Here is a 21,993-nt window from a genome sequence, read left to right as displayed (position 1 = left end):
TTTAGACAGGGTTATAGAACTGGCCAGCCTGGGACCTGGCCTCTCTTTATTACTATAGCAAGGGGGACTGGGGAGGGGGAGGGACAGAGAAGATAACTAGCCAGACCCACATATTCCAAGCAGAAAGGACAGAGGGATGTGCTTCCCCTAGCCCAGACTAGAACTATGTGGGGATGAGTGAGATCCCATCCTCCAGGGAATAGTGGTGCCAGAGCCCAAATTTCTCCAGAAGGAGGTTGTGTGTATGTGGGAGAAACAGGAAGGAAATAACCATTTGAAAAAAACTAGAGTAAATGTGATCTGTGTTTGTAATAGGATCTGGTCTGGGGCAAGGCCATGGCTATTCTTGGCTGGGAAAAAAGAGAAGCATCCCCCTAGCTCAAGGCTGGTTCCGGTCAGAGACATTGGGTACTCCAAATGCTTTGATGAAGGAGGCCAAGACTGCCAGTAGAAGGTTAAAGATAAGAAATAAAAAACTGCATAATAAAGCAGGAACCAAAGGATTAACGGTTCTGACCTTCTTCAGACAACATGTATCACCCTCCAGAATTTATCCCTCCCCATATCAACACCTTTAAATCTTCCATCATCAAATGATGGGTGGTACCTCACTCAAAGTGAGAACCTGAAAAGGCCTTAACCTAAAAGGGCCAGTGTCTCCCATTGCATCCTGGGCCATCTCTACTCTTCCTGATGAATATCTGGCCAATGGACCCAGATGGCTCTGGAGGAGAAAGTGAGACTGGTGACCTTGCACAACTCTGCCTCACTTAAAGTCAACTGCAAGTCATGGCATCATCTCCCTGATATCATGGTCTTCTTCTAAAACGAAGGACAAAGACAACAATTTATAAAGCACTTGGCACACATTACCTGGCACATAGTAGGTGCTTAATAAATGCTTGTTCCCTTCCCCACCCTCCATTCTCTTATAATTTTGCCTCTTCTCCATCTCCCTCTATAACTGTTCCAGCCCTCTTATACATCTCCCAAAAAGTTTTTCATCCCTTCTTATCTCCTCCCATAACTGTCATATTAGACCTAATAATTATACCTTTCCCATTACTTCTTGTATCAGCTCTGCCCCCTAAAAATTTCTTACAACTGCTCCATTATCCTTGATAATTGTATACTCCCCTCGTCTCACCTATATATCCCCTTAAAACTGGCCCTACAATCCCAATAACAGACCCATCACATAACTGCCCGTTTGCCATAAATGCCCTTTCTCCCCCGTAACTCTTTCCTCTCTATATCTCCCCACAAATCCCCCCACAACTCCTTTATGACCCTCTCCATCCCTCTACAACTGCTCTCTATTCACATCAGCTGGAGCTGGAGCCTTTAGCTCTGGGGCACTTTGGAGATAGCCTGAAATATTTGAGCTATTTGCTCAAATTTGGATATGGTAGTCCTGGGCCATTTCTTCTTAAATGAGAGTCTAGAATCCTGAGGAGGTCCTCTTCCTCAGCCTTGGTCTCCTTGCTCCAACTCACTTTTCTTGTCCCTTTATGATTCCCAGTGGTTATTTACAAAAGCAGGTTGGAGGAGCATTAAGAGTCCTGGGGTACCAGACTGTGAGTCCAGACAATCTGGTTCTCATGGCGGTTCTGCTGTTAAACTGCAGTCACTGGGGTTAAGGGCTGACCCTAAAAGGGCAAGTAAATTGCCAGGGGTCATCCTTGACCTCATGGAATGGGGAAATAGAATACAGGAATCCATTTTGTGTGCATCATTCTGCAATTCCCCCAAGATTAGTCAATCAACCAATTAAGAAGCATTGATTAAGTCACTAATATATGACAGGCACTGAGTTAAGTGCTAGGGATGCAAAGAGAGGCAAAAACAGGCCCTGCCCTCAAGGAGTTCACATTCTGATGGGGGAAACAACAAGTAAATGAGTGTGTTACAAAATACATTCAGTAGATGAAAGGGCTTTGGATCCTCCATGACATTCCCCAGGGCAAGAGAGGTTGAAGAAGTGTGTAGAATTGGAGAAATGTTTCAGGGAGCAAGGATGCTGGTGGAAGTGATGGAAGAGGGAGGGGGAGGGAAACACAGGGAGAGGGTCCTAGGATCCTAGGACGGCAAGTCCAAGGAACCTCAGAGGACATTTAGTCCAACCTCTTCATTTTATACATGAGGCCAAATGATTTGCCCAAAGTCACAAAAGTTATAGAGCTGGCATTTCAATCCAGGTCCTTCTTCTGACTTCACATCCAGTGTTCTTTCCCTGCATGTCAGTGCCCACTATAAAGGAACTTATAGCTCAGAAGTTTTGTAGATGGTATGTATATACTCATACATACACAGGTACCCTGACACCTTCTACCACAAGTCATACACAAGTACACCCTCATACTGTCTCAATGTATGGAAGCATGCACATAGATAACACTCACTCTGATGCAAATACATGCCCATATACATATAACTCCCTCCTGCCATATATAACACATAGGCTACTTCTCTGGGTGTGTCACAATAATGTCACTATCATTTTGCATGACTGTTTCAGATGTCACAGATGAATGAATCTGAGATCAAAGATCCAGCTATTCATAAGCATATGAATATTTTATATTTTGCACACTCTTCTGGCATACCAATTCTGGAATAAGAGAATCACAGGTTTATGGGAATACCAAGAGATTTTTCAGGTTTAGTTCCTTGCCTCCAGATGGGACTTACCATACATTTATTTATTTATTTTGAAGAGCAATTGGGGTTAAGTGACTTGCCCACAGTCACACGGCTAGTTTTTTTGTGTTAAATGTCTGAGGCCAGATCCGAACCTAGGTCCTCCTGACTCTAGGGCTGGTATTCTATTCACTGCGCCACCTAGCCGCCCCTTACCATATGGTTATTATGAGCCTATGTGGAGATCATTATGCCAAGCATGGGGCAGGGGCAGAGGAGGTATTGGAGATTCGGAGATAAATGAAACATTATAGAACCTAGAGGCATCCTGAAGCAATAAACTTGGGAGTCAGGAAGACCTGTTTTCAAATCCTGCCTCACACACTTGCTTACTGGCTTCGATCCTGGGTAACACATTTAACCTATCCTCATCTGTAAAATGGTGATCATAGCACCTACCTCTCAGAGTTGATGTGATGATGCATGTGATACTCTTTGACAATCCTAAAGTGCTATGCAAATTGAGCTTTTATTATTGCACTCTTATGGAGGGGATAGGGAGCACAAAGACAAATAAGAATACAAAATAGAACATGATTAAAACACACATAAAAGATGCAAAATATGATATGGTCTGAGGAAAGAAAGATGATCTTCATTGTCTCCAGGATAAAATACATGTTCCTTAGCCTGGCATTCAAGATTCATCCTAATCTACTTTTTCTGTCTTATTTCACTTTAATACTTTTCATGCCTTTTATATTCATCCTAGTCAAGTTGGAGCACTTTTTTTGAACTTGACTGCCTGCTCCCTCTTCCCAGCATTCATAAAAACTTTGCCCAGGCCTGGAATGCACTTCCTCCTTATTTCCACCTACCCCCTAGAAACCTTCCCTAAATCTGCTCCATTGCAAGGGTCTTCCTCAAATTACCTTGTAAAATACTTGTAAATCCATTTGTATGTTCTCTCCTTCCAGTAGAATGCAAGCATCTTGAGGGCAAGGAATGCTTTGTCTTTTGTGCATCCACTGTGCCATATACATTGTTGTTGAGTAGTTTCAATCCTATCTGACTCTTCCTGACCCCATTCGGGAATTCCTAGTCAAAAATACTGAAGTGGTTTGCCATTTCCTTTTCCAGATCATTTTACAGATGAGGAACTGAGGCAAACAGGATTAAATGACTTGGCCAGGGTCACACAGCTAGTAAGTTTCTGTGTAAATGTCTGCTATATACTTAATAGGCACTTAATACATGTTGAATTTTTAACCTACTTCTACAATATATCAATGTACTATAACTACCATCCATGGGGAGAACACAGATACTGTACAAGTAGATATTTTAGAAAGAAAGAGAGATGGGGGGGGAGAAAGAGAGAGAGAGAAGAAAGAGAAAGGAAGGAAGAAGGAAAGAAAGAAAGAAAGAAAGAAAGAAAGAAAGAAAGAAAGAAAGAAAGAAAGAAAGAAAGAAAGGAAGGAAGGAAGGAAGGAAGGAAGGAAGGAAGGAAGGAAGGAAGGAAGGAAGGAAGGAAGGAAGGAAGGAAAGAAAGAAGGAAGGAAGGAAGATTCTGCAGTGTAATTCCTGAGGCTACAATCTGGCTTGCAGTGTCTATCAACTCATAAGATTCACAATACAGGCTTCAGGAACGTAGCAAGTACATCCTGGTACCTAGTACCTAGCTCTCAGCAACTAGCGCTATTCCAAAGTAGGATGGGTTGCCTGGGGTGTTTGTGGGTTCATCCTCTTTGGAAGTTTTCAAGTAGGAGTTTGACGACCACTTGCTGGGTAATTGTAGAGGGGATAGTCTTCCAGGTATGAGTATAGCTGCTGAGTTCTCCGGAAACTCTGTCTGAAGTTCTGTCATTAAGAGTGTGATTCGCAGACCTTTAAGCTCTTCGCTTCGATACCCACAGTGTAAAATGGCCCTGATCAGCTTCGGTAACTAACGCCACCGAAGTAGCTGAGAGTGGGGCCTGAGCAGGTGAACTAGGAGTGGGGGCAGCGTGCGTGGGTGCCAGCAGAGGGCCCTTTAAGGGGCGGTCGTCAGGTGGTTGGAGAGTTTCGACTCTACAGCTTCCCTCTCTGCAGGCTTTCCCGGTCTCCCTCCTCCTTTTTCTCTCTTTCCCTTCCTCTCTCCCTCCTCCTTCTCCTCATCCTCCTCCCCCTTCTTCTGCTTTTCCCTCCCCCTGGGGGCGGCTCTCACCTGGGCGGACCGGCAGAAGCAGCCAATAGGCTGACGGGGCGGGCCGCAGGGTCTGGGTAGCGGCTACCGCCACCACTCTCGGGTCCAGCAGTGCCGGGGGTCTTGTTGTGGGAGAGTTGCCGGTGATGACGGCCCTTAGCCGGACAGAGGCCGCTACCGACCCGCCCAGGTAAAGCAAGCGCAGTTGACCCCTCAGGACTAACGGACGAGAGGACAGATGGACTGAAGAACAGATGGTGGGAGTGCCAGAGCCTCCTCCAGCGTGAACCAAGAGATTAACAGACAGACGGCCAGAAAGACCACCAGCTAGCCCTCCAGGGAGGCGCGTGAGTAGAGGGGGTGGGAGGTGTTGGCAGACAGGCAGACAGCCAGACAGCCAGACAGCCACACAGTCTGACAACCAGACAGCCCGACTGCTCGCGTCCGAGGTGCACAGACAGGCGCTGTCTAGTCCTGGCTCAGTCTGGGGGCGCGGGACGCCGGGACGCTCCGCCTGCCCGCCTTGGGAACGGGAGGGGAGCGCAGGAGAGGAAGGGGAGGGGAGGTCGGAGGGCAGCCTGGGAGCCCCCTCCTTCCCGCTAGCCCCGAGGTTGCATCAGCCTCCAAGAAAGTGGGTTTGCCGGAGTCGGAGCCAGAGCTGGAGCCGAAACCAACTGTTTCCCATAACTTACTCAACCCCCGCCTCACTCTGGGCCCGCGGAGCTCTCTCAAGCCGACTTGACTTCGGTCCTCTCTTTGTCCATTCTCGCTGCCTGCAGGACTCCAAACGCCTCGGCAGCTTAGCCCCGAGCTGGGATCGAGCCTACGGCCCGGGGATTGGGAGGGTAGAGTCCGCAGCTCCAGCGGCGCGCCCCCTCCTTGCCGCGAGTCCCAGATTGCGGACACCCGGCTCTGTCGTTGACTCTCTCCACTGTGCAGCCTCTGTGCTACCGACCTGTGCTCTCTGCCCTTCTGGCCTCCCAGAGCTGGGTCAGTCTTGGCCGGGGACCTCGAGGGCCACTTAGCGTTCCGATTGCATATTTACCAAACTGCTTTCTCAGACCTACCACACCTCTTTAGGGGGGGGGAAAGGAGTGGAGGGGGGGAGGGGCGTCGAGGAGAGGGTCTGCCCGAGATTGTTTTTCCACTGTATATAAGCACAATCTTTGGACCAAGAGGTTACCACCGGCTGTTTGGAATGCCAGCGATGTTTGGCTGCTGAAGCCAGGGTGGCGGGACTGGGTCCCCGTGGCTCCTCCAAAACCTCTTGAGGTAGGTTTGAGGTGCTGGCCTCTTCCTCTTAAACCTCCCAAGCCTAGCCCCGAAGTTTCTCCATGATTTCACTTCTGAGGGCAGTGGGCTTGATGGCTTTGACACAGGAATAGGGACCATTTTATCTTGGAAGTGGCCTAAGGCCATGGAGTGGGCTCTAATCACTAATGAGGTATAGAAGGTTTGGAGATATAGAGAAGCAGGTTCTATTGAACTAGTGTAGGAGAAGCAGAGGGTGTTTGTCCGAAAAGACTCAGACTATTGGAGTTTTGTGGACACAATTGCCCCTAGTCTAATCCTAACCCTCTAAAAGAATGAAGTTGGGAGGGCAGCCTGACACATCTATAGATGGAACCACCCCTCTATTTTAAGGTCCCAGTATTAGGAAAGGAGTAACTCTTTATGAAGGTAAGTAACAACTCGAAGAGAGGGACTTCTCTGGGAAGTCACTGTGAACTACTCAGTCAATAAGAACTTATTAAACACCTACTATGTGCCAGGTATTTCGCTAAGTGATGGGGATACAAGGACATGCAAAACACAGTCCCTACCTTCTAGGAGCTAACAATCTAATGGGGGATTAACCTTGTGAAGCTGCAGATCAAAGAGCCAATGTAATCTTAGGCTGTATAAAGAGGGGTGTGGTTTCCACTATAGGGGAGGTAATAATTGTCCTCCTGTGTTCTGCTCTCTGGTCAGGCAACATTTATAGTGCTGATCACTTCTGAGCACAAGCTGGAAGGCATCCAAAAGAGGGTGACTTGAGTATGATGAGGGAACTGGAGACCCTGCCATACAAAGACTGGCTGAAGGAATTAGGGATGGTTAACTTGGGCAAGAGAAGACTTAAAGGAAACATTTTAGTTATGTTCAAGTTTAAAAAGCTGGCATATGGAAGGATTGCATTTGTTCTGCTTGGCTCTAGGGGAAAGAAAGAGGTACCTTGCAGAGAAGCAAATTTAGGCAGAAAAGCCCCCTTACAATTAGAGTTATCCCAAAGTGAAGTGGGGGGCTTCAGTAGGTTCTATCACATATCAGAGTATATCAAAGAGATTCTTTTTTTTTTTAATGCTGTAGTTATATTTTATTTTTTTCCTTTTTGGAGGGGGGAGGCAGGGCAATTGGGGTTAAGTAACTTGCCCAAGGTCACAGGGCTAGTTTTGTGTTAAGTATTTGTGGCCGGATTTGAACTTAGGTCCTCCTGACTCCAGAGCTGGTGCTCTATTCACTTCGCCACCTAGCCACCCCTATCAAAGATATTCTTGTTCAGATATGAGTTAATTTATATGGCCTGTGAGTCCCCTCTAACCAGCTCTTTTTGTGATTCATTCTTATCTAATATCCATGCCCTACTAAGTTCTGGTCAGGAGGTCTACTTTCTCTTGGCATCTCTTGATTTACTCAGTGGCCTTAGGACACTCTCTCCCTGAGCCTCCCTGTCATTGTAGACAGACTAAGTCAGCTTGGAGAGAATCTGAGTTGTCCCAGCATGATTCTGGCAGTTATAACAAGGTGTTTCTCCCTGCCTTCAGGGGGAACAGCCGCACCTATTTTAAGCAGTTGAAACTCTGTGCATTAACTCATTGTTGGGCTTTGGCTGTTCAGTCTGGGTGGACAAAGAATCTTGGCATGTTGAGTCTTTCCTGCAGCAGTTTAACATTGCTAATAAGGGGAGGAAGGTTTGCAAGCTTGTTCTTCTATCTCCATGTCCAGGTGATGCCATGGTTAGAGGACAGTCACTAATAATTATTCATGGGTAACCTGGCTTTGCCTGCCCTACTCCGATCTTTGCCTATAACTTGTTAGTGTTCTACCAATGCAACATGAAGCTTACATTGGCAGTCTCAAGAAAGCCTGAATGGATACACTTGAGTTCCACAGTATGAACAAGTAGCAGACTGCTTCACCCTCAAAAATGACAATCACAAGAAAATATAGCAGGGACTGTGGTACCTTGAATTCACAATCCCTCCATTTTATCCCTCACCCAGAATCTGACCCTATAGTTAGCCAAACTCACCTCCCTGACCTAGAGAAAATGACTTCCAGTCCAAGATCCTAAATACCAAGTTAAATCATCAATATGGGCAGTGCTTTGAGAGGCAGAAAGACAGAAATCTCATTCTTTAAGTGGCCATCTCTAAGTGAACAACTTTAACAGTTTCTGTGTTTGGGACTATTGTACTGGATGACCAGTTCAATGCAAAAAATCTTTATTAAATGAGAAGTAAGGCAAACAAGGAAGGACTGTGTTGAAAGTTACTTGTAAGGAGTATCCTCAGATTCCATTCCACATTTGTCAATGTCTACTGTTTTTTTTTTTCCATTAAATAATTATCAGCTCTTTTTTTTTAGTTTCTTTTTTTCAACATTTTTTACTTAAAGTTTTGAGTTCAAAATTCTCCCCCTCCCTCACTACCCTTCCCCCTCCCTGAGACAGTATGCAATCAGATATTGGTTATCTATGTGCAATTATATAAAACATTTCCATATTAGTAATTTTCTACAAGAAGACTTGAATAAAAGAAAAAGAAAGGAGAGAGAAAAAGAAAGAAAGTGAAAAATATCATGCTTCAGTCTGTATTCAAAAAATATCAGTTCTTTCTCTGGAGAAAGATAGTGTGCTTCATCATGAGTCCTTTAGGATTCTCTTAGATCATTGTATTACTGAGAATAGCTAAGTCATTCACAGTTCTTCATCAAGTAATATTACTGTTACTGTGTACAAAATTGTCCTGGTTCTGTTCACTTCTCTATGCATCAGTTCATGTAAAGTCTTTCCAGGTTTTTCTGAAATCATCCTGCTTGCCATTTCTTATAGCATAATAATATTCCATCACAATCATATACCACAGCTTCTTTAGCCATTCCCCAGTTGATGGGCATTCTTTCAGTTTCCAATTCTTAGACACCATAAAAAGAGCCACGATAAATATTTTTGTACAAATGGGTCATTTCCCCTTTTTTTAAAAGATGTTTTTAGGATATAATATCTACTGTTTTGAGCACAAGGAATATTAATTTGCCTTTCCCTCAAGGAATTTGTAATCTAATTTTGGAAGAAGTGTAGGGAAAGCTTATATTCAAATTACTGTGATTCAAAGGAGAATTGTTAAACAAAAAAGGAGAGGAATTTGACTTAGTGGAGAAAGTGATGGGTTTTAAAATGTTCCTATCCCAATCTTGAGTAACTTTGGAAAATCACTTCACATCACTAGGACTTACTTGCCCATGAGGGGGCAACTGAGGGGGTTGGACTAAAATGATCTGTAAGGTCTGTTTTAGCTCTAAATGCTAATGATAGTATGGGAAAGTCAGGAAAAATGCCAAGAAAACTTTGAGAAGAGACCTCAAAGGCCATATGAAACAGCTTGTCTTAGATTTGCCTTGAAGCTATAGTTCTCAAAGTTCATAGGCAAAGGAAGGGGCAGAGCAAGGCCTTAAAGAACAGGTGTTTCTTTTTTTTTTCTTTTCTGGAGGGAGGAAGGCAGGGCAATTGGGGTTAAGTGACTTGCCCAAGGTCACATGGCTAGTAAGTGTTAAGTGTCTGAGGCCGCATTTGAACTCAGATCCTCCTGACTCCAGGGCCAGTGCTCTATTCACTGTGCCTCCTAGCCGTCCCAGAACAGGTGTTTTGTAAAGGGACAATTTATAGAGAGTAAGGAGTAGGACAATAGCAGGTAGCTCTAGTTGAGATGTTAGACACTGACCTCTGTACCAATTGGCTGTCCCAGTTTGCAAAAGATATGGGGATCACAGTGTCAGCATGGATTGAGTGTGATGTTGGTTCAGCAACTAAGATTAGTTAGAAAAGGAAGTGATGTAGTCATCTCATCTTGGGATCATGTTACTTGTGACTTGGGTCTTATTCACCAATTACTTTAACCATAAGGCAGCTGGCCTTTTCTTGGAGAAAGAACAGGTAGGAATTTGCCCACTGCCTTAAGGTTCCCTCAGCATATCCTCCTATGACCTTGCCTGGGAGCATCCCCTGGATATTGACATTCCAAAAAGCTTTGCCTCATTCTCGGAATTGGGCTGATGTTCCTATGGATGCTGAAAAGTAAGAATGGTGCTGGGAGGTAAGGGCTGATATTGTTTGGGAAGAAGAACAAATTAAACTTTCACTGTGTCAGAAATGACCCAGAGCCAAATGCGTCCTTCAGGGGAGTACAACTTCATGGAACTAGGCCAAGGCCATGGTAGAGAATGTTATTCTTTATCTCGGACACATGTAAGCAGGGGCACAGACAAGTACGTCTTGAGATGGGAAGGGAGAACATCTTCCTTCTCCCTCTCCCCCAAGCACTTAGCTACATATTTGAGGCAACTTGTTGCATATATTCTTTCTCTGGGGCAGTGGTTGGCCTGGGCAGCTTGGTGGGAAGCCTGGCAGTTAGGCATTGGGAAGGGGTCTGACTCTGAGTCCTTATGGCTTTGCTGTTACCAATTGTAAAGTTCCCACGGAAGAGAAAAACAATTGACCTCAAAAATCATTGTGGAGGGTCCTGAGGGCCTACTCCCTATGTCCTGAGCTGAACCTTCAAAGCAAGACAGAGCAACCTTGGATGCTTCTCTTCTAGGGGGAGAAAGGAAGAGATAGGAACCCCCTAGCTGGAGAGAATGACCATAGGACGTCCAGGCACTGCTGGGCAGCTAGCTTTCTCCTGGCCATGAGAATTCAGGTGTTTAGCAAGAGAAGTATGATCCTTCTCTGCTCTCTTCTGTTTCATGTGCTTTCTTTGGACTAAGAGCTGAGTATAGAGAATAATCAAGTATAGAGAGTAATCAACTGCTTCCTGGCTCTGTTGAAATCCTTTTCCTATTCCCTACACTAATGTGTTCTATATGCTTGCTTCTTTGTCTGTGACCTTGTCTTGGTCTATGTCCACATAGCTTCTCATCCCTTTCTTTTTCTTTCTTTCTTTTTTTTTGTTTTTGGAGGGGAAATTGGGGTTAAGTGACTTGCCCAAAGTCACACGGCTAGTTAAGTGTTAGTGTCTGAGGCTGCGTTTGAACTCGGGTTCTCCTGACTCCAGGGCCAGTGCTCTATTCACTGCACCACCTAGCCGCCCCTTCTCATCCCTTTTTCTCTCTCCATCCTTCTTTTCTTGAACATGTCCAATTTCTCTTGAATTTCTTCATAGCCTTAGAAGGAATTACAGTGTTTTCTGGAAGGAACAATTCAGTGCAGTCTCTCACATGGGCATTTCTTTCCACTTAAGCCTATTCTCAAAGGATGGGCAATAATGAATTTAGATGGTGATTGCCTCGAAACAACTCTGTGACAGAGGTGTTAAAAATATTATATCCATTTTGAAAGTGAGAAAACAGAGATGTGACTTGTCTACACAAATGTTGCTGCTAGTAACAATAACGATAGCTAATGTTGACGTATCACTGTAAGGTTTGCTTCTGCAGTTGTCCTGAGGGGCTCACAATCTGCTTGCAGAAGCCCTTACTTGTTCTGAAGCACAGATTCCACTGATTCAGGCAGGATGTGTGTGCCTGGCACCAGGACTAGTCGCTGCCTCTCTGGCCAAGGGCTGTTCAGGGAAGATACGCTTCCTGCTGCATTCTTTAGATTGTGGGAAGTTCTGGGTTTATAAGCCACAACTTGGTTGGAATGCAGACTCCTGGCTTCCATTCTGCTCAAGGAAACCTGCCATTGTACCCACAGGATGGCTAGTATTCTCAGGTGTGAACCAAGCACAGATAATACGATTTGAATGACTGAATAGGTGGTAAGAAAAGTGTTCTGGAAACCTGAAAACACCACATAAGTGTAAGCTATTACTATCATTATTTTTTGGCTTCATATACCACTATAAACATTATGGGAATAAAGGTTGTGCCGATGCCATGTCTGCAGAGTTAGGAGGAAGTGTTCCTAGTTAGAATCATGTGGTCTTCAAAGCAGAAGTACCCAGGCTCCTGGTGACACTAAGCAACTTCCAAGCACGCCAGTAAGGATTCCCAAGAAAGCCTTCTGGAGCACTGCCAACCAGGGCTCAGGCAGGTGTCCCATATATGGAACTTGACAGATAACACCATTCCTTATAGTTCAAGGGTGTTTATTCTGTTGTTTGTCCAAAGTGAAATTCAAGGGACTTCAGCTTGAAGGCTTAAAGTTCATCTTCTTTAGAATAACACCAGTCCTAGAGTCAGGAGATGCTGTTTTCAGTTCAAGGTTTATGAGCTCTGTGACTGAGGGACAGGAACTTAATATCTCCCAAGTCTCAGTTTTCTCATCTGAAAAAAGAGGTATTTTAATATATATCGTGCCTATCTCACAGGTTGTTTAAAGGAAAGTGTGTTTTACATTGTAATATCTCTTTGGATAATATCTCATCTATGCAATGAGGCTCTTTCCCAGGGTTATTTTTTTTAGTTGTTGTTGTTGTTGTTGTGTGTGTGTGTGTTTTTTTTAATGTAACCATGTATAGCAAGGCTGGGAGCATTTCAGAGTGGACATTTCCTGCAGTATAACCAATGAAAGTCCACAGGGATTACTTGAGTTATCCTGGCCATTAGGGTGGAGCTATCAAGAGGATTGAATATAAACAATGGCTCCTGGAAGGCACTAGAAAGAAAACCAGTGAAAGATGTGAAGTAAGGATGCTAATTCCAGACCTACCAGTGGGCTGGCAACCTTCAGACTTTAAAAATCTAAAATTTGCTTTCTGGGAGGATTAAGGTCCTACATTTCCCTTTTAGAGCAGTGTGGATAAACAGTGCATCAAAACTAATCCATCCCCACTGAAAAAGAGGGTCAGATTCTGCTTCTCTCTGTCATCTTGTCTGATCCTCTATAATATATATTTTCTTTTTTTTTTTTGGAGGGGCATTTGGGGTTAAGTGACTTGCCCAAGGTCACATGGCTAGTTTTTGTATGTATGTATTAAGTGTCTGAGGCCGTATTTGAAGTCAGGTCCTCCTGACTCCAGGGCTGGTGCTCTATTCATTGCGCCACCTAGCCACCCCCTATAATATATATATTTTCAAGGTACTGGTGATGTTATCATACCTATCCATGGGACATGTTTGCCAAGTAGAAAACTTTGTTCTCTTTTTGCTGATTAAAGGCCCTGAGAATGAAGACACTGAGAATAAAAAATTGGATGTGATCTTTCCTGCCCCAATCTGGTCAGTGGATGGATGATGAAGGAAAAGGCACTGTTCCTGTGCCCTTCTCTCCTTTACCTGTTGAGTGCATCCATTCATTCTTGGGTCCCATAGATGCACTGTGCCCAAGATTGTGGGCTGAAGCCAGGATCTTTTCAGAGTGAAGACCGCCTATTCTTCCAGTGACATCTTACCACCCCCCACCAGATATGGAATTAGGGATGCTTCCCCATAGTTTAGCATTCTAGTTCTACAAGAGGAGAGGGTGAAACTCACATTCATATCCCCTTTAAAAGGAAGGCTCCTTTATAGAGGATTTATGGGACAAGAATTTATGTAGACAAGAATCAAGAAAGATAAATCATGGGTGGGTAGGTTGAAATGCCCTCCTTGATGAGATCATGAGTCCAAAGAGATATCAAAATGTAAAACATACTTTCCTCCAAACAACCTGTGAGATAGACACGATATATATTAAAATACCTCTTTTTTTCAGATGAGAAAACTGAGACTTGGGAGACATTAAGTTCCTGTCCTCAGTCACACAGCTCATAAACCTTGGACTGAAAACAGCTTCTTCTGACCCTAGGACTGGTGTTATTTCAATTAGACTATATGACTTCCCCATCTTTGAAGCCAGAGTATTTTGTAGACTAGGGCTTCATTCACAAGCAAAGGTTAGAAGAGTCAATTGGTTATACTTTAATGGTATCAGTTAAACAGTGACCCTGAAGTGCCAATGCTGAGAAAGATCAGCTAAAATCGGAATGGGCAAAGTTTACCTGAGAGCCTGACTCAGCTGTCATGGGACTTGCAAGGCTTGAGGATGGGAAGGGTGAAACACTGTATTGTAAGTTCTCGCAGATGTAGTTCCTCCCCAAACTTCACACGTGTCTGTAAACTGCTTAATTCTGTTTTCCCAATCCAGTTTCCTTCCCACACTCTTGACCCTTCTGTCCAGGGTTGAATGATAATAGCTTGTATTTATATAGTTCTTCACAGCTATAAAGCTCTTTCCCAATGTATTGCCTCATTTGGAAGACCTCCAAGTGACATCTGACATTTGACTTTGTGGTCTGGGCAAACTTGCACTTTTCCTTTGGAGTGGACCAAAAGATGAAATGCTAAATCTAGGGATCAACTGTCCTTAGAAACACTTCCTAGTAGTCTGGGAATATGCCTGGCCTGCTTGGGGGTGAGTGACAGGAGGGGAGAGGGAATGAACATTTATATAGTGCCTGCTACTATCCCAGGCACTGTGTTAATAGCAACTTTACAAGTATCTCATTTGATCCTCACAACAACCCTGTGAGGTAAGTGTTATTTTCCCTACTTTATAGTAGAGGAAATTGAGAAAAACAGAGGTTATATAACTCACCCAGCATCATGCAGGTAGTAAGCTTCTGAGGTGGGATTTGAACTCAGGTCTGCGGAGAACGTTCTGCCTTTCCCAGGCAATTCAATTCAGCAAGCATTTATTAAACACTTGTTATATGCTAGGCACTGTGCCAGGTGCTGGGGAGACAAACACAGACAAACAAAACCAGTTCCTTCTTTCAAAGAGCCATCACTCTGCTGGGGATATTCAGCATGTGCACAGGTAAAAATAAAAAGTAAATAGGAGATGTTTACAAAGTAATTTGGGGGAGGGCTGAACAACTGTGGGTATCCAGAAAGGTTTCCTGTAGGAGGTAGCCCTGAGCCAATCCTTGAAGGGAGCTAGAGATTCTGAGAAGTGAAGATGAAACAGTAGAGCTTTCCTGGTGTGGGGGGAAGCTGTGCAAGGATACCGAAGTGGTGGGAGATAGAATGTTCTGTAATGAGAAGAGCTTTTTGTCTATGAAGATTAAATGAGTGTAACCAGCCTGAAGAGACAGGCTGGAGCCAGATTAGGAAGATCTGTAATGATAGAAGAGTTTGTAGTTTGTCCTAGAAGCAGTAGGGAGCCATCGAGGTTTCTTGAGCAGAAGGACATGGTTAGAACCAGGTTTTAGGAATACCAATGCCTAGTCATTCTTCTCTGTCCATATCTTGACTCAATAACACAGGATCAAATATGTGGTCTGTGCCAAAAGCAGAAGAATTCTCAATCTTGTTCAGATAAGGAGAGCAAGAGGGAAGGGATGTTGCCCTTTAGGGGCTCTCTGACAGATGCCTATGAAGCAAGAAAACCAGGAAAGCAAAGAAACTTCTTAAGTGGGTATCCCCCTTCCTAACCTTCAGAGAGAGAAACTTCTGATGAAAATCCAAGACTGCTGTGCTTAGACATTAAGTGACTTGATATCCCATTATCCTCAAGCATCTCTGAGTTAGGAGAAAAATATCACCCAAGTTGAACAGAAGGTAGTAGCTGACCTGATCCACACATCATGACAGCACCCCTGTTGCCTTCTTATTTTCCAAAGGTAGCAATGTTCCTTTCACAGGTGGGCTGGGCACATGGTCCCCATCTGCTCACAGTTTCTGTTCCTAGCCCATTCTCCAGCTTAGCCAAATTTTTTGATGCAATCTTCAAATGCGGAAAGCCCCATTGGCTAGTGTTGGAGGAAAAGCTTTGAGGTTGGGAACTCGAAGATTTGGTTTTTTAAATGGGTCTTCTTAAATGGCTCCGTGACCTTGAGATGTCTTACCTCTTAGGGCCTTATTTCCTTGTCTATTTGATGAGGATTTTTATTAGATGACTAGCTTCATTTCCTTTTTGGACAAGATTTCTGGATTTTTAGAGAAATTCAATGGACAGCATTGACTTACGGTGTTTTTTTTTTTTGGAGGGGGGAAGGCAAGGCAATTGGGATTAAGTGACTTACCCAAGGTCACACAGCTAGTAAGTGTGTCACGTGTCCTAGGTCAGATCTGAACCGAGGTCCTCCTGACTCCAGGGCCGGTGCTCTAGTCACAGCACTGCCTAGCTGTCCCTAGGGATTATCTTTTGCCTTTCTTTGTATCTTTAGCATTTAGCGTGGTGCCCTGAGCATAATAAAGACTTAATAGATGCCTATTGATGATTGATCTAGTCCAGTCCCATCTAGAAGATGAAATCAAGGTCCCCGAAGCTAAAAATGACTTTCCCAAGCCATGTGGCTTGTGAGTGGGATTAACAGGACTCATTCTGCCCCTAGATGTGTTCTGGCCAGAGTGCCCCTTCCACTGGCCTGGGCAGCTTCCCATGAACTCTGTTAACTTTCCTCATTGTAATCCTGACTATTAATTGAGACCCTTACAAAAATTAAGGTGCCATTTTCTGCTGAGTTCCTAATCTCTCTGTTCCCCAAACGCTGAGCACATTCACAGTGAACTCTCCCCTCTTTTCATGTTGGAAGACTTGTTCTATTTTAGACACCAGAAAAGGGAAGGAGAAACAGTGAGAATTAATTATGGTGTTTGCAGCCTTTAAGTGTATGTAATTCTAGGTGTGACTTCCAAAAACTTTCTCCCTTCAGGCTGAACATTTCCCTTTCTCATTCCAGCTTCCAAGTCCAGAGGGGTGAAAAATGGCAGGATAAATGGAATGTTAGCCCAAGCATGTGAATGCAGAGAGAACTCCAGGAGAGAGCATGTACCTGCTTCAGTGAAAGGAACCAGTCACAGGTCTAAGTGCCTACCCCAGGCAGCTTTCCTTCACATCCTAGCCCAGAGACCTGCCTGCCTTTGGGATGAAGCCCCTTCCTGCCTCCCCCTCCCCCACGGGCTTTGAGCTTCATGGCTGTGCTCCTCTTTGTTGTAGTTAAGCCAAGATTGTGTAGGTGGAGTGTAGATGTGAGCTTTGTAATGGGTCTAAAATGGACTAATAATGAGTGAGACAGATTGGGGCCAATACGGTGGGTAGGTGGGGTAGGAGGGGAAGGGAGGCCCAGATTTCTGAACAAGAACAAAAATCTGAGGACAGTAGTGAGTTAATCAGAGGATGAGTTGGCAAGAACAGCTTGGAGAAGGTGACTGAGGCTAGATATCCTTGGAGAGAAATATTTCTGGAAGAAGATGCCAAGGCTAGTATATATCATATCAAACAGCTCAGGGTATCATATACCGAAGTGAAAGCAATGATAAAGGAAGGTCAAGGTTCGAGGAATCGGTGAGTTCTCTGAGATCACAGGTAATAACTGGTAAGAGGCAGATCCAGGGCTCAAATAAGGCCATTTGTCTCAAAGTCCAGTGTTCTTTCTACTATATCCTCCTGGGGATGGAGGTTATGAGGTCATTCTGCCCCTCCCTCCAAGGTTTCTAGATCTGGGTCAATACAGCATACATATGGTTCCAGGCAACTCTCTAAGAGGATGAAAGAAGAAAAGATGCTGCTCTGATAGAGTGAGTTCCCCTCCAGATGAAATTATATGTCTAGGAAAATAAAAGAATGTAACAAGCCACTTGTGCTATTGGCCTTCTTGCTCCAGTCAGTTACATTTGGAGTCAAGATTTTTTGAAAAGTGAAAGGAACTGAATTCAGAAATAATTTGAGGCCAAATGTGGAAAAACAGCTATCATTTCACTCAAAACACTCAAAACCCATATTTTACCTGGTAAGCTGTTTGCTATGTTAAATAGCCACTGGGCCAATAAGCTCAGTGATGAGAGCATGAAGTTAAGAAAGTCCAGGTGGGGCAGCTAGGTGGCAGAATGAATAGAGCACTGGCCCTGAAGTGAGGAGGACCTGAGTTCAAATCCAGTCTCAGATACTAGACACTTAACTAGCTGTGTGACCTTGGGCAAGTCACTTAACCCTAATTGTCTTTCCTTCCCCCCTCCAGAAAAAAAAATAGACTTGACATCCAAATAGACAAAGGAATTATATTCAAAGAAGTTCTATTCCCTGGTCACAGGGAACTCCCTTGAAGAAGCTGAGTGAGAAGACAAAAGGTCTTGGTTCTTGAACATTTAGGACTCAATCTTTGGCCTGGCAGAGGAGAGAGGTGGCATGTGCTATGGGAATGTGACAATCAGTTATGTCCCTTTTCTCCTTGCTTTGGGGTTTAGTCGTTACACCTGGGCCTACCCCTTTTTGTGCCCATCCTAGCCAACACCTTCCCTCTTACTGGAAGTATTGTGCTGTTCTAGTGTTGGAGGGGGGAAGTGGTTAGGGGGAAAGGTAGTTCTTGCCAGAGTGTGGGTGTGTCTGTCTCCACATGCCTATAGTAGGGATGTAGACATGAACATTCTTGTATTAGTTAGACCAGGGGAAAAGATCTTACAGTGTTACTGGAATAATGATATTGTGCTCTGATTATCTCTGCTCTGATTAGTCATGAGAGACCTCTGTGTGTGTTTGTGGAGGTGTGTCTATCTGTGATCTCAGTGTAGCCATCCATTTGTATGGAAACCTTATAGACCTTACTCCTCCACTCACAACTGGGCTGCTCTGTCTCTTCTCTCAGTATTCCTGAATCAATCACTAAGGAGCATCCTTCTCCTTTTCCTTTCCTGTTACGTCCCACTAGGCTTTTCCCAGAGGTAGAACAGGGAGCAGACTCTAGGACAGTAGTGGGGAGCCTTCGGCTTCAAGGCCACATGTGGCCCTCTAGGTCCTCAGGTGTGGCCTTTTGACTGAATCCAAACTTCACAGAACAAATCCCCTTAATAAAAGGATTTTCTTCTGTAAAACTTGGACTCAGTCAAAAGGCTGCACCTGAGGACCCAAAAGACCACATGTGGACTTGAGGTCACAGGTTCCCCACCCCTGCTCTAGGACCTCATGTAGACCATAGTACATGGCCTCAGCTACCTACTCACTCAGGTTTAAAGTATCATAGCAACACAAAAACAGACTCTTTTATGATAATCAGATTTGATTCCCCTAAATTTACAAATGAGGAACCTGGAGACTGTAGAAGGTAGGTGACTTGCCAGACTAGTAGCAGAGCCAGAATTAGGACTAGGATTTCCCTTATCTCTTCCTACCTATGTGATAGTTGAACAGCTCACTTAGTCTCTCAGGTTTCTCATCTCCAACATGAGGATTGAACTAGACTTCCCAGGTCCCTTCTTTCTCTAATTACACGTCCTTCTGTTCTCCTTGTTCTAAATCAGTATCCCTTTATAGTATACCCACCACACTATCACTTCAGTTTTTTATGTCATTTTCACTTCACCCCCTTCCAATCTGTTGTTGTTTTCTAGACTTGATCTTTGAGGTCATTATCCTCTTTTGCTTGTTCACCTTTATTTCCAGGTTTCTACCCAGACTGAACCCTATTTTTCAACTCCTTAGGTCCCTAGAGAAATGGAGTCATTTTTCCTTTGGACTCCCAGTCTGCCTTGCAGGTCCATTTGTGTTACACACACACACACACACACACACACACACACACACAATTAATTCCAGTGGCCCCATGTTACCTCTAGAATCAAATATAAGATCCTGCTTGGTATCCAAATCCCTTCATAACCTATTCCCTGGCTCCATTCTTTTAAGACTTCTTCCACTTCACACTGCATACTCATGATCCAGTGACACTATTTTTATTGTTCTTCCCTCCAACCAAAACACTCCATCTCTTGGCATTTTCTAAAATTTTATTCACTTTCCTAACTTCTTTCTTGTCTATTTTGTGGTTAGATTTATCTAGTTCTGAGAGGGGAAGGTTGGGGTCCTCCACGAGTATATTTTTGCTGCCTATTGGCTCTGGGCATTTTCACCATGCCTGGAATGCTCTCCCTCTCCAGCTCATCCTACTGACTTCCCTGGCTTCCTTCAAATCCCAACTAAAATGCTATATTCTACAGGGAAACTTTCCTAACCTTTCTTAATCCTAGTGCCTTTTCTCTTTTATTTCTGATTTTTTTCCTGTATGGAGTTTGTATATATTTGTTTGCTTGTTTTCTCCCCTATTAGATTGTGAGTTCCCTGAGGGCAGGGACTATCTTTTGCCCCTTTTGTATTTGCAGCAGGTAGCACAGTATTTAGCACATGTTTATTGACTGATTTTTTAAAATTTTAGGTTGAAAAATTCCTCTTAAAAATTGTCTAAGCCAATGGCCTCTAGAACCTGCCCTGGAAATTTCTTGTCCTCTCAAAATTCACCCCTCCCTCCCTCTCACATGCATACAATGCCCTGGTTGTCTCCCTCCAACTCAATTTTCATTCAGCTCCTTCACCTTATATCCATTTGTTATCTAGGGGTTCCAAGCCTAATTACTGTGGGAGCCCCAATGCCTTCTGCAACTTTACCTCTCTTCATTCATCACTAGATTACATTTTTTAACCTTTTTATTTTTACATAAATTATATTTCCAGATATATCCCTCTTTCCTCCTAGAGCCATCCATTATTACACATAATAAAAGATTAAAAAAAATTTTAGCAAAACTAGTCAATACATCAAACAGTTTTTACATTAATGCAATATTGCATATTGAAAGTCTTTCACCATTGCAATGAAATGAGGGAGATGGGTCCTATATATCTCTTTAGAGTACATTTTTTTCAATGGAAACAGCACCATTATTTATTTTTTTTTTAAAGCAATTGGGGTTAAGTAACTTACTAAAGGTTACACGGCCAGTTATTTCTGGGTGTGGTGCTAAGTATCTGAGCCTGGATTTGATCCCAGATCATCCCGACTCTGGGGCCAGTGCTCTTACTCACTGCACTACCTGGCCACCCCTAAGCAATTGGGGTTAAGTAGCTTGCTTAAGGTTACACAGCCAGTTGTTTCTGGGTGGGTGTGAGCCTGGATTCCATCCCAGGTCTTCTCGACTCTGGGGCCAGTGCTCTTACTCACTGTGCTACCTGGCTGCCCCTGAAACAGCACCATTATTATACCCCACCCTTGACGCTAGATGAGCTTTGTATCTTCTTCATGGAGGGAGTGGCCCTTAGGAAGGACATTGAATTTGGAAGAGAAGAATTTCAACAGGAGATAAGAAGAAGTAAGTCCTAGGGATACTGTGTACCCAGAAGACAAAATTAGGAGTACTGAGTTGAAGTTTCAGAGAGACTGGGTCTGACTGGTTGTTGTTATTGTTCAGTCACTTCAGTTGTGACTGACTCTTTGTGACCCCATTTGGGGTTTTCTTACCAAAGATACTAGAATGGTTTGCCATTTCCTTCTCCACCTTGTTTTACAAGTGAAGAAACTGAGGCAAACAGGGTTAAATGACTTACCCAGGGTCACACAGCTAGTAAGTATCTAAGGCCAGATTTGAAAGGTATCTTTTTGACTCCTGACCTAGCACTTTGACTGGATGTAACCTTAATAATTGGAGCTTTCTCAAAGTGAGATGAGAAGGCTCAGGAGGTATTGTGGGTTCCCTAGCACTGTAAAGTCTTTAGGTGAAGGTTGGATGATCATTTATCAGGGGCATTATAGGGAGCACTCTTGTTCAAGGATGAGTTGGAAGTTGATAGACCCTAAGGTCCTTTCCAAATCTCAGATTTTGTGATTCTGTGATGTTTGCCTCTCTACTTGCCCTCATCTCTCATACTGATTTTCTAAGTCTTGCTGCTTTTTCCATCACACTGTCATCTCCCCTCTCTTCTCTCTCCTCTCACTCTTCCACCACCCTATTCTAGGACCCTATTACCTCTCACTCTGTCTTATTAAAAACGACCTCCTCATAGCTGAGGGGTCAGACTCAAGAAGGCAGAGTAGAAGCAGGACCTCCACTGGGCTCCAGCTTCCACCTTCCCCAATCCATGTAAATGGGGACTCAAAATAAACTTTGGAGCTGCAGGATCCAAAAAATGACGGGAGAAGCTAACCTCCTGCTGAGGACAGCCCGGCAGGCTCAGCGCTCTGGGAGCTGAGCCCAGGCCACCGTGAGCTGGATGGTTTTAG

At 44.0% G+C, this 21,993-nt stretch overlaps 1 protein-coding gene across 6 annotated transcripts in view; it reads left to right on the top strand.

Moving 5' to 3' along the window:
• Window positions 1-4,852: 4,852 nt before the first annotated feature.
• Window positions 4,853-21,993, top strand: part of GRAMD2A (GRAM domain containing 2A) — a 90,536-nt gene continuing 73,395 nt past the window's right edge. For 2 of the 6 annotated variants that reach the window (XM_069067287.1, XM_069067286.1), the window contains exon 1: window positions 4,869-5,172. Coding sequence is in view for 2 of the 6 variants with exons in the window: in XM_069067284.1 (XP_068923385.1) it covers window positions 16,731-16,810 (80 nt within the window). In the remaining 4 variants the exon portion in view is untranslated. Of the gene's footprint in view, window positions 5,173-16,689; window positions 16,811-21,993 lie in introns of those variants that run through there. The other 4 variants (XM_069067284.1, XM_069067285.1, XM_069067288.1 and 1 more) reach the window with 4 other exon arrangements.

Source organism: Petaurus breviceps, unplaced genomic scaffold (genome assembly GCF_028583685.1).
Source record: "Petaurus breviceps papuanus isolate PSGF00001 unplaced genomic scaffold, PetGlider_PUasm1.0 90740, whole genome shotgun sequence".
NCBI lineage: Eukaryota > Metazoa > Chordata > Mammalia > Diprotodontia > Petauridae > Petaurus > Petaurus breviceps.
This window is presented reverse-complemented; position numbering and strand designations above follow the sequence as displayed.